The 17,741-nt window shown below is 44.9% G+C and overlaps 1 protein-coding gene across 1 annotated transcript in view; it reads left to right on the plus strand.

Annotated features, from left to right (window-relative positions):
• The window catches only part of LOC139761084 (hatching enzyme 1.2-like), a 19,419-nt gene extending 1,750 nt beyond the window's left edge, over positions 1 to 17,669 (plus strand). Inside the window, exons 3-10 of the mRNA XM_071684932.1 lie at positions 779 to 899; positions 2,574 to 2,677; positions 7,526 to 7,666; positions 7,804 to 7,913; positions 9,110 to 9,230; positions 12,160 to 12,276; positions 16,040 to 16,162; positions 17,104 to 17,669. Of these exons, the coding sequence (XP_071541033.1) occupies positions 779 to 899; positions 2,574 to 2,677; positions 7,526 to 7,666; positions 7,804 to 7,913; positions 9,110 to 9,230; positions 12,160 to 12,276; positions 16,040 to 16,162; positions 17,104 to 17,225 (959 nt within the window). The 3' untranslated portion in view covers positions 17,226 to 17,669. The remainder of the gene's footprint in view (positions 1 to 778; positions 900 to 2,573; positions 2,678 to 7,525; positions 7,667 to 7,803; positions 7,914 to 9,109; positions 9,231 to 12,159; positions 12,277 to 16,039; positions 16,163 to 17,103) is intronic.
• Positions 17,670 to 17,741: the final 72 nt, after the last annotated feature.

The following is a 17,741-nucleotide window of genomic DNA, read 5'->3' on the forward strand; positions in this document are numbered from 1 at the left end:
ACGACCCTCGAGCACGACGGTGCGACCCTCGAGCACGACGGTACGACCCTCGAGCACGGTGGTACGACCCTCGAGCACGGCGGTACGACCCTCGAACACGACGGTACGACCCTTGGGCACGACGGTATGACCCTTGAGCACGACGGTAGGACCCTCGAGCACGGTGGTACGACCCTCGAGCACGGCAGTACGACCCTCGAGCACGGCGGTACGGCCCTCGAACACGACGGTACGACCCTTGGGCACGACGGTATGACCCTTGAGCACGACGGTAGGACCCTCGAGCACGGTGGTACGACCCTCGAGCACGGCGGTACGGCCCTCGAGCACGACGGTACGACCCCTGGGCGTGACGTTACGACCCTTGGGGGCGACGATGCTAACCTTGGCGTAAGATAGCCTGGTCTTCAACCTGAAACTTCAGGATTAGGTCAAAGGCCCGGCCAACATCCCGAAGGTGTCGAACCTATGTGCTCAAGGGTCGTAATTTCTCCATCTAATGAAACATGTCCTTAAATTACAGACACTGATATGAAGTAAAGCAAGAAAAAAATATACTATCACTGTGAAAAATGTATTTAAATCGTCTTCATAAGTGAACACATATGCGTAACTTTCCCCACATAGGTTCCTTCTCAAAACGAACCTACATACAAAATCTTTCATGTGTACATGTTACTCTAAATATATACAACCGAACATATACTTGCATACCGTATATGAACTGTTTACACACACATGCCACACCCCACTATCTTTCTCTCTCCATTTCTCCCAGCTCGAGCGGGTCGCCTGGCGGTTGCAGGGGGAATACGACTGATCCAGAAGACCTCCTGCATCAGGTTCCAGCCCCGTCTACCGTCTCACACGGACCACATCTCCTTCGTCCCTTCCTCATTGTAAGAGTCCTTACTAATCAGTCCAACGGGTAAGACCCATATGGTCCATTTCTCCTCAGGGTAGTTAACCTTCGTTCCACCCTGGTCTTCAAGGGCCTCGTCAGGGTAAACCTTCATTCCACCCTGGTCTTCAAGGGCCTCGTCAGGGTAGTTAACCTTCATTCCACCCTGGTCTTCAAGGGCCTCGTCAGGGTAGTTAACCTTCGTTCCACCCTGGTCTTCAAGGGCCTCGTCAGGGTAGTTAACCTTCGTTCCACCCTGGTCTTCAAGGGCCTCGTCAGGGTAGTTAACCTTCATTCCACCCTGGTCTTCAAGGGCCTCGTCCGGGTAGTTAACCTTCGTGCCACCCTGGTCTTCAAGGACCTCGTCAGGGTAGTTAACCTTCATTCCACCCTGGTCTTCAAGGACCTCGTCAGGGTAGTTAACCTCCATTCCACCCTGGTCTTCAAGGGCCTCGTCAGGGTAGTTAACCTTCGTGCCACCCTGGTCTTCAAGGGCCTCGTCAGGGGAGTTAACCTTCGTTCCACCCTGGTCTTCAAGGGCCTCGTCAGGGTAGTTAACCTTCGTTCCACCCTGGTCTTCAAGGGCCTCGTCAGGGTAGTTAACCTTCGTTCCACCCTGGTCTTCAAGGGCCTCGTCAGGGTAGTTAACCTTCATTCCACCCTGGTCTTCAAGGGCCTCGTCAGCCGCGGGGGTAGTGGCTCTTCCGTTCTTGGGCCGTTCGAATCAGTCTGAATTAAGCAACTCCCGAGCGGTCATCCTGAACTCTTAGGCAGCCCTGCGAAGTAGTTTCAGGTCCCCCCCCCCCCCTTTCATGTGCACAGGTAGCTAGCTATTCAAGTCCTGAATACCTAGAATCCTTCGTCCTCCTCCTCTTCCTCCTGGACCAGAAAGCTGTGTCATACCATCCTCCTGGTTCTTCTGGGCAGTCCCCTACTGCAGGAGGGAGGGAGGGAGGGAGGAGATGCTATTCCATGTGTGGCGGGGTGGCGACGAGAATGGATGAAGGCAGCAAATATGATTATGTATGGCGACGGCAATGGATGAAGCCAGCAAATATGAATATGTACTAAGTGTACATGTATGTATGTCTGTGTATGTAAATGTATGTATAAATTGAAATGTATATGTATGTACATGTGGGCGTTTATGAATATACATGCGTGTGTGGGTGAGTCGGGCCATTCCTTGTTTGTTTCCTTGCGCTACCTCGCTGATGCGGGAGACGGCGATTAAGTATAAAAATATTTATATATATATATATATATATATATATATATATATATATATATATATATATATACTTTATTTCATACTTTGTCGCTGTCTCCCGCGTTAGCGAGGTAGCACAAGGAAACACGAAAGAATGGCCCAACGCACCCACACACGCATGTATATACATAAACGCCCACACATGCATATATATATATATATATATATATATATATATATATATATATATATATATAAATATATATATATATATATATATATATATATATATATATACATATATATATATATATATATATATATATATATATATATATATATATATATGCATATACTGTATACCTTTGGCTCCAGCTGATTCAATAACCATTATCATATTATTATCGTTATCATAGTTATCATGACCATAATTATCATTATAATTGGTGGTGTTGTCTGCAGGTGTTCGTCACACATTGGCCGGCAGGGCGGACGGCAGGTGGTGCGACTGGCGGAGCCCTGCCTCACCCCAGGCGTGGTGGCCCACGAGCTGATGCACGCCCTAGGTACACACCCGCTCCCGAGCCTTCATACACGCCCTAGGTACACGTACACGCCCTTAAAACACGACCGAGAGGTAATGTATGCCCTAATACACGCCACACCCGCGCGCACTGGAGCGCCCTCATACACGCCCTAGGTACACGTACACGCCCTTAAAACACGACCGAGACGTAATGTATGCCCTAATACACGCCACACCCGCGCGCACTCACGGCGTAAGCCATCTGTAAACCCCCCCCCCTCCCCCCGTCTCCTGACCTCAAACACGCGCAACGCATCAAGCCTCATACGCCAACCATCCCTCAATTCAAACCACCACCAAAAAACGCATTAAGTAATCCTCATTAAACGCGCTTCATGGCCCAATCTGTGTGGCGTAGCCCATTCTGACCCCCGGCGACACCTCTAACTGGTCATTAGCGTCACAGACGCTGTGACGCAGCCGCTTTCCTCCGACTCATCCGAAACCATACCAGCGTCACCGTCACAGACAGCGAGTCACAGGGCTGACCAACAATGTTTCCCCTGTTACAACGGCGGTCAAATTATAATTACGCCATTGAGTACCTTTTACAGTCGCTCCAATTTATGGCGTGAAAGCCATCAGTCCAAAACTGAGTCATACGGAACGATCGTTGAACGCAATACGTGTCTTTGTTATGATGGTTTGGCTCTAGACCTGATCCTTAAGGGCTAGGTTAACGGTCACTCAACCACACCTAATGGTCGTACTGTCGTGCTCAAGGCGTTAAATTCTTAAGCTACTTGAATATCTGGTTTCGGTGGTTTCGGTGTTAAACTACCATAGATCACCTGTGATAAAAAGAATAAACAACGATGGATCTCTTTCATGCACAATCACTTCCTTAAATAAATAATAAATCATAGAAGAAGAAAAAATTACCGAAACGACATCGCTAGGATTAGTACGCACCTTTGCCGGCTGGCGGCGCTCTGTCTGCCATTACGAGCAATACCTATTTTCGTCACTTTCCTTTTTCCTTCTGATTAAACTCACTCGGTCGCCGTCCATCTGCACGATAGCCCCCTCTGGTGACTGTGGGGGACATCCGTTTCGGGCCCATCTGAACCTGGTGTGAGCCATTTTGAATCATCTCTGTATTCGCTACACAGGAAAATGTAACGTGTTGGCTGCCGTACGATGCAATGGTGGTTGTGCTACAGTACACAGGAAAATGTAACGTGTTGGCTGCCGTACGATGCAATGGTTGTTGTGCTACAGTACACAGGAAAATGTAACGTGTTGGCTGCCGTACGATGCAATGGTGGTTGTGCTACAGTACACAGGAAAATGTAACGTGTTGGCTGCCGTACGATGCAATGGTTGTTGTGCTACAGTACACAGGAAAATGTAACGTGTTGGCTGCCGTACGATGCAATGGTGGTTGTGCTACAGAAGTACCACATCGGGTCTTCGTGTGAGACAGGCACTTAAGCTACATCGTATCCGGGTAACTAGTTTTACTGAAATTCCACAGGGACTCCCAAACAAAAGACACTGCTTCATACAGTCCCCCAAAAAGCAACCAACAGACCTTAAGCCTCAATCAACAAACCACCTAAAAGTATGTTTACATCACCCGACAATCCGTTAGGCTTTTCCCGCCAAAACATCTCAACGCTTGGTTAGTCCTCGCGATTTACGAGAACAAAACGACGTTGTTGTAACATACAGAGAACATGAATTGAGCGATCTGGTGAATTAGAAATTACTTGCGACTCAGGATCACTTGCCACACGCGCTCTCAAGTTACAGTAGACTTGTGATTTAAGAAGAAGGTCCAACTAGACCCATTAGTTACGTAGACGCTTCAAAAGAGACGTAAGACTTTGAGTGAAAAGAGGAATCCTGGAGATAAATCTATATAAATTAGTAGTCGAATACTGTGCAACACTGTATAAGACGGGATGTTTTTTTTTTCACAATATAAATGTATGTATATACATGTGTATGTGGGTGGGTTGGGCCATTCTTTCGTCTGTTTCCTTGCGCTACCTCGCTAACGCGGGAGACAGCGACAAAGCAAAATAAAAATGACAATAATAAAAAATCTAAATACAACTATGCTCATTCAACAGTTTGCAGCTCAAATAATATGCTTAAAAGTAACAACAGAACTGGATGTACTGGGGAGGGTAATACGTTAAACCTTCCGTTCTTTGTAATAAAATGTATGCATACATTTAGAACCACTCGTCTACTTCAGCAAGTGGGTGAAACGCTGTAGTACGCGGGTAGACACATCAGAAGTAGGCATGTGTTCTGTGGTTGCAGAAAGCCGCCCCCCTAAGTCGACTCAAGGCTACACCAGGAAGGATTTATGGTTCAGGTAGTGACTAACACCGCCGCTGTAGAGGCACCGGAAACAAGATTCTTTAAGCCCCGTCGTGGGGCTAAACTTACGACATGTTCGCTTACGCTGCCACGGGCCGTTTGAGTAAAGTACACACAACACATCCATGCCCGAATCCACCCGCCATTTACATAACGTAATCAAGACGACAGTCAATGACACCATGTTTACCAATTGATTTAGACGAGTTTTCGGTCAGTTTAAAAACAGGTGAAACAAAGGTCGATGGTTTTTCCACAAGTCACGGTACTTCACTGACCCACGAGCTCTCGGCCCCTGACGCCCGCCAGGACTTAAGATCTCACCAAACGCAGCTACCATGTCTCTCTTTACCTGCATATCACTGCAATCTCTCTCTCTCTCTCTCTCTCTCTCTCTCTCTCTCTCTCTCTCTCTCTCTCTCTCTCTCTCTCTGAGCCTGCTGGCCAGCAGTGAGTGTAGCGCTGTCTTTTAGTGCGGCTCGTAAACCACTACAAGCGTCGCGTTATCAGATCAAAATCAGTGGCTTCCATGGAACTCTCTCCAAACAAACAGTGTCTATACATCGTCCGTGTCGAAGAAATTAGAAAACAAAAACCTAAAGTGAGCGAAAAAGGAAGAGAAAAAATAAGTTCACTGACAAATGCCTGAAAGATATCCCTTTTAAAGGTATTGTGGCGAGATAATTTTACAAATCTATTTATGTCTCTGCTTTTAACTACCCCTCGTTACGATTATTACTGCCCTCAGTACGGCCAGGGCTGGAGGCGCCAGACCCGTCGTGTCCTGACACCACTGAGGAGGATCAACACCGAGAGCGTCCTTGTCGCATTCCACCCCTCCTCCCACCATCCCCGGGACGGGAGGAAGCCTCCCCTCCTCCCACCATGCCCGGGACGGGAGGAAGCCTCCCCTCCTCCCACCATCCCCGGGACGGGAGGAAGCCTCCCCTCCTCCCACCATCCCCGGGACGGGAGGAAGCCTCCCCTCCTCCCACCATCCCCGGGACGGGAGGAAGCCTCCCCTCCTCCCACCATGCCCGGGACGGGAGGAAGCCTCCCCTCCTCCCACCATGCCCGGGACGGGAGGAAGCCTCCCCTCCTCCCACCATGCCCGGGACGGGAGGAAGCCTCCCCTCCTCCCACCATCCCCGGGACGGGAGGAAGCCTCCCCTCCTCCCACCATGCCCGGGACGGGAGGAAGCCTCCCCTCCTCCCACCATCCCCGGGACGGGAGGAAGCCTCCCCTCCTCCACCTGCTGTTCATCAACTAACTTGATAATGACCTGTGACGAGGTTTTCAGCCCAAAATCCCCGCTGGACACTGAAGTAAACCTTGAGTCGCTTCAGCTAGCACCATCCCTTCACAATTCGTTCATATACGTTAACCCGCAGTCAAGGGGAACAGTAACAGCACACGGGCTGCTCTGTGGCTGCACTGCATGGCAGAGAAATGATCACATGGTCACGCGTCACCAAGCTGCGGGCGTTCCAACCTGGTGCGTCACCTGGCTCTCGCTCTCCTTAAATCAACGCGACGCCGTCACCGGGTTTATCCATCACTCCCGTCACCCACCTGACACCATTCCCATCACTCAACAGGCGTCGTCTCATCACTCACGAGGCGTCGTCACCTCCACACCCTCCCATCACACTCACCCGTGTCCACTCCCCGTCACCCACCTGTGTCCACTCCCCGTCACCCACCCGTGTCCACTCCCCGTCACCCACCCGTGTCCACTCCCCGTCATCCACCCGTGTCCACTCCCCGTCACCCACCCGTGTCCACTCCCCGTCACCCACCCGCGTCCACTCCCCGTCACCCACCCGCGTCCACTCCCCGTCACCCACCCGTGTTCACTCCCCGTCACCCACCCGTGTCCACTCCCCGTCATCCACCCGTGTCCACTCCCCGTCACCCACCCGTGTCCACTCCCCGTCACCCACCCGCGTCCACTCCCCGTCACCCACCCGTGTCCACTCCCCGTCACCCACCCGCGTCCACTCCCCGTCACCCACCCGTGTTCACTCCCCGTCACCCACCCGTGTTCACTCCCCGTCACCCACCCGCGTCCACTCCCCGTCACCCACCCGTGTTCACTCCCCGTCACCCACCCGTGTCCACTCCCCGTCACCCACCCGTGTCCACTCCCCGTCACCCACCCGTGTCCACTCCCCGTCACCCACCCGCGTCCACTCCCCGTCACCCACCCGCGTCCACTCCCCGTCACCCACCCGTGTTCACTCCCCGTCACCCACCCGCGTCCACTCCCGTCACCCACCCGCGTCCACTCCCCGTCACCCACCCGTGTTCACTCCCCGTCACCCACCCGTGTTCACTCCCCGTCACCCACCCGTGTTCACTCCCCGTCACCCACCCGTGTTCACTCCCCGTCACCCACCCGTGTTCACTCCCCGTCACCCACCCGCGTCCACTCCCCGTCACTCACCCGTGTTCACTCCCCGTCCGTCACCTTGGCATCACCACCTCCCGCAGGGTTCTGGCACGAGCAGTCCCGCGCGGATCGAGACGACTACATCACCATCGTCTGGAGCAACATCTTCCCCGAGAAGAAGCAGAACTTCGCCCGGAGGTCCAGCCTCTCCTCCCAGACCTTCGGCGCACCGTACGACTACGGTACGTACCATTGCCATCAGGGCAAGATAATGCGACACTACTCGAAGTACGATGATTTCCCCCTCCGCTCGTCAGGGCGTACGACACTTCCTCCCTCCACGGGGAACATGATGTACGACAACTTCCCCCCCCCGCAGGTTCCGTGATGCACTACAGCTGGAACCACTTCGCTAAGGACCCAGCTTCCCCGACTATTATCGTCAAGCGGCCGGGCGTCACCATTGGCCAACGGAAGGGCCTCAGTCCGGTGAGTGATTAGGGTACTACGCAAGGGTGTTTCCTGCGCTGAGGTACATTGGCGTGTACAACGAGGGAGAAGTGTTATATAAAGGACGAGTCGTGGGGTATACAACCAAGCTAGTTGTATCCTTAGCGTAAAAAAACAGCGAAGGAGCATATATGGTGTTACAGTAATCTTGACCTAAGGGTGTTCGGGATTTTTTACAACTGGTGGTTACAACTTCGAGGCTGACGATCCAACAACCACCCTTAGTGTAAAGACGCATCATGTCTGTCATAATGAGTAAACTGATGAAGGAAAAAAAAATAGTGAAGACGAACAATAATACCATTATCCATAATGACTTGCAATAGCTGCCTATTTTTCTGCTGGGAAAAAACATGGTATACAAATCGTATTTGAACGAAAACGCTCGTAGCCATTGCAACCATTTTATTCCCCAGAACACGTCACTGAAAATCAAACACTGAAGCAAGCACAATAACATAGAAACATTTAATAACTTTATATCTGATTATGCCTATCAAACAGCTAACTTTTTTCAGAATATAAATCTAAAATACTGTATCATACATTTAATAATTGTATATCTCATTATGCCTATCAAACATCTAACTTTTTTCAGAATATAAATCTAAAACACTGTATCATACATTTAATAACTGTATATCTCATTATGCCTATCAAACATCTAACTTTTTTCAGAATATAAATCTAAAATACTGTATCATACATTTAATAACTGTATATCTCATTATGCCTATCAAACATCTAACTTTTTTCAGAATATAAATCTAAAATACTGTATCATACATTTAATAACTGTATATCTCATTATGCCTATCAAACATCTAACTTTTTTCAGAATATAAATCTAAAATACTGTATCATACATTTAATAACTGTATATCTCATTATGCCTATCAAACATCTAACTTTTTTCAGAATATAAATCTAAAATACTGTATCATACATTTAATAACTGTATATCTCATTATGCCTATCAAACATCTAACTTTTTTCAGAATATAAATCTAAAATACTGTATCATACATTTAATAACTGTATATCTCATTATGCCTATCAAACATCTAACTTTTTTTCAGAATATAAATCTGAAATACTGTATCATACAAAAGCTATCTTTCAAAAAAAAATCTTTTTTAGCAAGCAAACTATATTAATCTTTCCATGTTCCCAAGACTGACATATTCAAAATCAACGCCTTGTACGACTGTGGGTCAACCACCACCACTACAACCACCACTCCAGCACCACCAACGACAGTTCAACCTGTTCCTCAACCCATCATTACCAACAACAGTGAGTATAGATCACACCGATACCATCTGAATCCCTTCCTACACTTCCCTGGCGACTATCTACAGCACCTACACTTCCCTGACGACTATCTACAGCACCTACACTTCCCTGACGACTATCTACAGCACCTACACTTCCCTGACGACTACCTACAGCACCTACACTTCCCTGGCGACTATCTACAGCACCTACACTTCCCTGGCGACTATCTACAGCACCTACACTTCCCTGGCGACTATCTACAGCACCTACACTTCCCTGGCGACTATCTACAGCACCTACACTTCCCTGGCGACTATCTACAGCACCTACACTTCCCTGGCGACTATCTACAGCACCTACACTTCCCTGACGACTATCTGCAGCACCTACACTTCCCTGGCGACTATCTACAGCACCTACACTTCCCTGGCGACTATCTACAGCACCTACACTTCCCTGGCGACTATCTACAGCACCTACACTTCCCTGACGACTATCTACAGCACCTACACTTCCCTGACGACTACCTACAGCACCTACACTTCCCTGGCGACTATCTACAGCACCTACACTTCCCTGGCGACTATCTACAGCACCTGCACTTCCCTGGCGTCTATCTACAGCACCTACACTTCCCTGGCGACTATCTACAGCACCTACACTTCCCTGACGACCATTTATAGCGCACCAACGATACCACCACTGCAAATGTTTCCACCCACAGTTAACTAACCTTCACCCAGCACAAGGTGCTTTAATTAAGGGTTGTAATGTGTTCAAGCATCGTGCTCGAGGGGTGTATAATGATTTACCAGCTTTAAATGGAGTCTGTACATTCTTCAGAAACTTTCACGAAATCTTTCCTGAATTCTAATTCTTTTATATATGCATGTCAAAAGGTTTATTTTCGTGTTATTTGCAGCACAGTGATCAAAATTGGTGGGGAAGGTATTTGACAAGGAAAACTGTGAGAACCGCCAAATCCTAAAGAATTAAGGGAATTAAAAAAATCTTGTATAAAATTTCACGTCATCCTACTCTACCCCATATGAGGTTCTATCAGCTAATAACAATCTAGTATTAATTACGATTAGTTTCAGTACGTAAATCCTATAAAAACATCACACACCAATTACGATGTTTCAGCATGTAAATCCTATAAAAACCACACACACACACACACACACACCAATTACGATTTGTTTCAGTACGTAAATCCTATAAAAACATCACACACCAATTACAATGTTTCAGCATGTAAATCCTATAAAAACATCACACACACACACACACCAATTACGATTTGTTTCAGTACGTAAACCCCATAAAAAATCTCAAGTAATCAGCTGAAGCTCAACTTGTTCTGAAGCGTGGAGACGCAGTCAGCAAATGTCAACACAAGTCATAATGGTGGTGGGGCAGATCTGCTGACACCGCTCATACTGGAAACATACTCATGATCACGTTCTCTTCATTATCTTACAAACACAATCAAATATCAGTTCAAAAGTGCAAAAAAAAAAAAAGCCTGATGAATTATAAAAGGAAAGGAAATAAAAAAAAAAAATAATGCGCGAATCACACACAAAACTATCAAACTCATTTTTCCAAGTGCATGTTGAGCTTCAGAGTTCTTTAGTGAAATACTTTACAAGATGATTCTTAGGTATTTCAAACAAGATACCACAATAACATTCAGCCTAGTCTTCACCACCCGTTACCCATGGCATCCTAGCTACGTCTCTTCGCTGCATATCAAATGACATATTTTTTTTCTTGTATCTCCCCTGATGATGTGATTATTACACGAAAGTGCACTTGGGAACTTATCGTGTTTCATTTTCCCGTGGACTCAAAGGACACACACACACACACATATATATATATATATATATATATATATATATATATATATATATATATATATATATATAGTAACAAATAACGACCAGAAAGCACACTGTGGACAAGAAAATCTCGAGGTAGTTTTCAAAATTCTCCATTACCATAACAATTAGAACGTACAGACAATATGCTAGTGTAACCATGAAATAAAAATAAAAAAAATGGGAGGCAAATGTAAAATCTGGGAAAAATAATAAAAAACCTAAGGTGCCATGTAAATTTTGGTTTATTTCTGATTCGTTAATAGCCTCGTCCTTTGGTTAAACCGATAACTACACAAATTTTAGCTACTTCTCGACAACCACTAACTCGTAACTGCGGCACTTTACTTACTGTAACGGTGACCTAATCAGGCCTTTAAATACGAAACGGTGACCTTGTGGGAGTGGTAGGTGTACTTCGTGTTGCAGGTAACAAGGTCATCAGCACCTTGAGCACGACGGTACGACCCTTAATGGTCAGGTCAAAAGCCAAACCATCATAACCATGGATCGTGCAGCCGTACTCATAGGTCGTACCGTCGTGCTCAAGGGGTTAAAATAAATGATCACGTAAACATATCAGTAAGTCAATTCACCTCTGTTCCCCCCGCCTGCAAGAGGAAGGTGCTGACGCTATTCAAAACATAACTACCTGTATCAACCAATAAACACCTTCCACCAGATATTCATCAACCAATCTCCACACAGTAGGAAGAACTGTTAGGTTACGTATGAATTAATTGCCCTCCTTACACTCAACTATGCATGCACCCCCAATATGCTAACCGTAATAATTTGGAAACCATTTCTGACGACTTATGTGTATGTAATCATATATGTATATATATATATATATATATATATATATATATATATATATATATATATATATATATATATATATAAAACACAAACCTCCAACAGCCAGGATCGAACCCGGTTTCTATGTTCTATGAAGGTGCGCGTTCCTGTGCACTTTGCTCGTATATATATATATATATATATATATATATATATATATATATATATATATATATATATATAAACAGGAGGCTCAACAGTTCTAGGTATGTGTGAGGACGTGATGGTGGTTTGTGTGGTGTGGGCTGCAGGTGGCGCGTGTGTTACCAACCCAGCATGGATGACCCACTACTGCCCCAGGTCCTGCAACTCCTGTTGTGAGTATAAACACGTCTTCCTCTGCAACTTTCTATTTCAGCTCAACTCATTTTAATTCGCTCTGTCTTGGTCCTGTCTATCTGCTGTTTATGTCATGTCTACCATTACTGACTTGTTTTAAATTAAAGGTAATGATAGAAACTATAAACACATTATCAATCTGCTATTTATCTCATCTACCATTACTGACTTGTTTTAAATTATAGGTAATTATAGAAACTATAAACACATTATCATTATCATAAAAAGCTTTGAAATATATTCTCGTGATCGTAATTACTATTAAAGGAAATAACGACTACATAACATTATTTCCGTGACGACGAAATGCCCAACTTGATCACGTGACGGCCACACACACGTGACGTCACAACACAGCAACAACAACCACACGTCCCCAACACAGCAACTACAACCGTACGACCCTAACACAGCAACTACCACCGTGCGACCCTAACACAGCAACTACCAACGCACGCCCCTAACACAGCAACTACCACCGTACGACCGCACGACCCTAACACAGCAACTACCACCATACGGCCCTAACACAGCAACTACCACCGCACGACCCTAACACAGTAACTACCACCGTACGACCCTAACACCAACTACCACCGTACGACCACACGACCCTAACACAGCAACTACCACCGCACGACCCTAACACAGTAACTACCACCGTACGACCCTAACACCAACTACCACCGTACGACCACACGACCCTAACACAGCAACTACCACCGTGCGACCGTACGACCCTAACAGCAACTACCACCGTGCGACCGTACGATCCTAACACAGCAAGTACCACCGTACGACCCTAACACAGCAACTACCACCGTGCGACCCTAATCGAGCAAATACCACACGACCCCAAACAAGTCACGGATGAAGCATAAAATAACACATGCTCTCCTTTCCTCACCTCACGCTAAATTTGTGGGATATTCTCGTCTGTGGCACAACCTTGATATATATATATATATATATATATATATATATATATATATATATATATATATATATATAACATATAATATATATATATATATATTTTTTTTTTTTTTTTTTTTTTTTTTTTTTTCATACTATTCGCTATTTCCCGCGATAGCGAGGTAGCGTTAAGAACAGAGGACTGGGCCTTTGAGGGAATATCCTCACCTGGCCCCCTTCTCTGTTTCTTCTTTTGGAAAAAAAAAAAAAAAAAAAAAAAAAAAAAAAAAAAAACGAGAGGGGAGGATTTCCAGCCCCCCGCTCCCTTCCCTTTTAGTCGCCTTCTACGACACGCAGGGAATACGTGGGAAGTATTCTTTCTCCCCTATCCCCAGGGAATATATATATATATATATATATATATATATATATATATATATATATATATCATAAAATCATGATTTTGATAACCAAACAAATAGAAAGAGAAGGTAATTAGGAACACAGAACAATGAAGGCGTTATAAACGGATGGCTGGCCACGTCAACTATTTTAACTGGAGCAAAAATACTCATCTAAACCTGTTCATTTACGTAGTCACGATTCTGTACGACTGAAGGATCATGATGGTCGCTAGGGAAGACTAGTAGTGACTAAGATCGTATAAAATTAATGTATTTTTCAGTATTCATACCATGTGACATGGAAAGACTTGGGCGCGAATTGGACCAACCAAAGCATGCCAGGAGTATTTCATCATTATCTTAATCCATACGCAATATAGCCAGTGTCTCTGTTGTTCTACTACTACTTGAACATTTAAACTAAAGTACCTTTATAGAATTAAAGATGATCTTACCCACGTTATTCGGTGAAACAATTTTATCCTTTCTTCGGCAAGTCTGACTTCCCGCCTTCCTGTCGCCATCTTGGTGCGTTGAACAAGAACAGTACATTTGCTAGATAAAAGATATTTTTCCCTCAACAAAATCTATCTAAAATCAGAGACTACTTCCAAAAATATAAACCAACTATAAACACCAACTAAAAAATTTGGTGATAAGATACGTTTACTTGCTAGAGGGAAATTTGAAAATTAAATTCCACGCAAATATTCTTTTATTATTTCACAGATGGTATCTTATATTCCGCAGTTAACATGAACCTCAAGAGTTTATAATTTCTTTTTCTTCTTACATCACCGATATCTTCCTCTTGATTTCTTTTCCTTCCTTTGCCACTGATATCTTCCTCTAAATATTGAAATGTGAAAAAATACATCTGAAATAAAGATGTTCATACGAGATACGCCCATCGTCCTGCAACCCCGCACTAAAAAGGGAAAAGTTCGCTATTATATATATATATATATATATATATATATATATATATATATATATATATATATATATATATATTCTTCTTTCTTTCATACTATTCGCCATTTCCCGCATTAGCGAGGTAGCGTTAAGAACAGAGGACTGGGCCTTTGAGGGAATATCCTCACCTGGCCCCCTTCTCTGTTCCTTCTTTTGAAAAAAAAAAAAAAAAAAAAAAAAAAAAAAAAAAAAAAAAAATATATATATTTCTTTCTTTCATACTATTCGCCATTTCCCGCATTAGCGAGGTAGCGTTAAGAACAGAGGACTGGGCCTTAGAGGGAATATCCTCACCTGGCCCCCTTCTCTGTTCCTTCTTTTGAAAAAAAAAAAAAAAAAAAAAAAAAAAAAAAAAAAAAAAAACGAGAGGGGAGGATTTCCAGCCTCCCGCTCCCTCCCCTTTTAGTCGCCTTCTACGACACGCAGGGAATACGTGGGAAGTATTCTTTCTCCCCTATCCCCATATATATATATAATATATATATTAGTAAAATAAATCTGCAGATGTGTTTGTTTGCATGTCATAATACACTGAACGCCATCCTGGCAGTAGGATTCGAACCGATACCATTTATTTAATGCCTTCCTGGCAGCAGTAGGATCCGAACAAACACATCTGCAGATTTATTGTACTAATCATGGTTGGATTGTTGGTTGTTTGGTCTTGAAGCCTATCAATTGCCAAGGGTCATAAAGGTCATCAATGTAAGTTACATCCAGCAACCGAAAAATATCTAACACCTTCTCATCCACCAACCTAAAAGTCTTTTTACAACTCATCCACGAACCTAAAAATCTTTTAACACTTCATCCACCAACCTAAAAAGAAAATTAACACCTCATCCACCAACCTAAAAGTCTTTTAACACTCTCTCATCCCCCAACCTAAAAATCTTTTCACACTTCATCCACCAACCTAAAAAGAAAATTAACACCTCATCCACCAACCTAAGAATCTTTTCACACTTCATCCAGCAACCTAAAAAGAAAATTAACACCTCATCCACCAACCTAAAAATCTTTTCACACTTCATCCAGCAACCTAAAAAGAAAATTAACACCTCATCCACCAACCTAAACATCTTTTACACCTTTCTTCACATGATAATTCTAAGACCACATACACTCTCGCTTTGTATGTGACCCATCAATTGATCATGTTAATGCACCTAGAGGTCTCACTAAACCATTATTAATAACCCATTGGACTGATGACCTCGGATGATCTCTTGAATTTCTCACTCGCTTTTTATCAAAACTCCTGACAAATTGGCTTTGCAGTAGCTGTTTCACATGAACTTATTTAGAAAGAAAATGCACAAGCAAAATAATGACAAAGCCGTTACTTTGAAGCAAATGAGCCCTTGATGCTCCGGGGAAATTTGGGGAATGTTATGAATTCCTACCACATTTGTATTGCCGTGGACTTTTATGATAAATATTACAGATGGCGGATGTGTGGACAGCCACGTCCACTGTCGGTACTGGGCAGTCAACGGCCAGTGTGTGGCTAACCCGAGATACATGTTAAATATGTGTCCCCAATCGTGCTCTGCATGCCACTCCCCAGGTGAGTCATGTGTAACCTCCCACCCCAGGCCGGTGCCATGTGTCACATCCTACCCCCAGGCCAGAGCTATGTGTGACCTCCAACCCCAGGCAAATGCCATGTGTGACCTCTCAGCTCAATGCAGTGCCATGTGTCACCTCCCACCCCTAGACCAGTGCCATGTGTCCCCTCCCATCCCAGGTCAGTGCCATGTGTCACCTCCAACCCTAGGCCAGAGCTATGTGTCACCTCCAACCCCAGGCCAGTGCCATGTGTCATCTCCCACCCCAGGTCAGTATCATGTCACCTCTCACCCCAGGCCAGTGCCATGTCACTTCCCAACCCAGGCTAGTGCCATGTGTCACCTCCAACCCCAGGCTAGTGCCATGTGTCACCTCCAACCCCAGGCTAGTGCCATGTGTCACCTCCCACCCAAGGTCAGCACCATGTCACCTCCTACCCCAGGCCAGTGCCATGTCACCTCCCAACCCAGGCCAGTGCCATGTCACCTCCCAAACCAGGCCAGTACCATGTCACCTCCTATCCCAGGCCAGTGCCATGTGTCACCTTCCTTAATTAATCATATTTCAGCAAAATCCCTGATGTCGAAATGCATGAATATAATGCACTGTGATTTAAGTGTCTAGGGACTCGGGGAAACAAGCAAAATGACGGGGGGGGATATCGCAATATGGAAAATCAGGGGATTTGAATAGGGATATACTGCGTAAACCAGTTAATTTCGATAAGGACCATCAAGAAATATCAGGGAATCTAATAACAGTAAATATGAGGGATTTTTTTTAAACTCTGAAAAACAGCCCACCTTAAGAACAAGAAATAACACAGTGGTTATAGATACATAGTTTGTTCTACTGGTCACCTTATATATCAGGAAATTGTTACTATACATATGAATTTTTTTCCAGAGGCAATATACTTTGTATTTTTTTCTCTTTCAGATTTTGATCCAAACTGTGTGGATTATTCCCATTTTTGTGATTATTGGGCAAGACTAGGCCAGTGTCGAAGTAATCCTAAATATATGTTATCGTACTGTAGGTTATCCTGCAACCAATGTTAACAATTTCTGAAGAAATCAGTTGTTTTATATTGAAACATTATAAGGGCTAGGATAACTCAAGACCTTTACCTGCTTAGGTGAAGCTCTACTAGAAAAAAAAAAAAAAGTAGTTGGGGAAACTAGAGAAAATTCAATGGGGCCATCCTCCTGGGGAGGTTCAGACGAGGGGAGATGAAATATGAAAATATTTAAAAAGTAAGTGATTAGATAACACAAAATACAATTAATAAACATAATTTTTAGAGAGTTTATCATGTGTTACTATCTATTCTGTCATGTGGGCTCCCAGCACCCTCTGCCAAGGGGCCCCCAGGCCCTTCCTCTAGGCTTGTGTCAGTTCTTGATACCCTGGCCTACAGTGGGCTATCAGGAACCAGCTAATCAAGAGCTGCTGCAGTGCATCCTCCCAAACTGGGACTTGGAGATGTTTAGCGGTGCCAGGATTGACTTGTGTTCCTAGTATGGGGAAAACCTGCACCCTACAAAATGTGGACTATATCCTCCCAAATCACGGCT

The sequence above is a fragment of the Panulirus ornatus genome, chromosome 39, assembly GCF_036320965.1.
Source record: "Panulirus ornatus isolate Po-2019 chromosome 39, ASM3632096v1, whole genome shotgun sequence".
Lineage (NCBI taxonomy): Eukaryota > Metazoa > Arthropoda > Malacostraca > Decapoda > Palinuridae > Panulirus > Panulirus ornatus.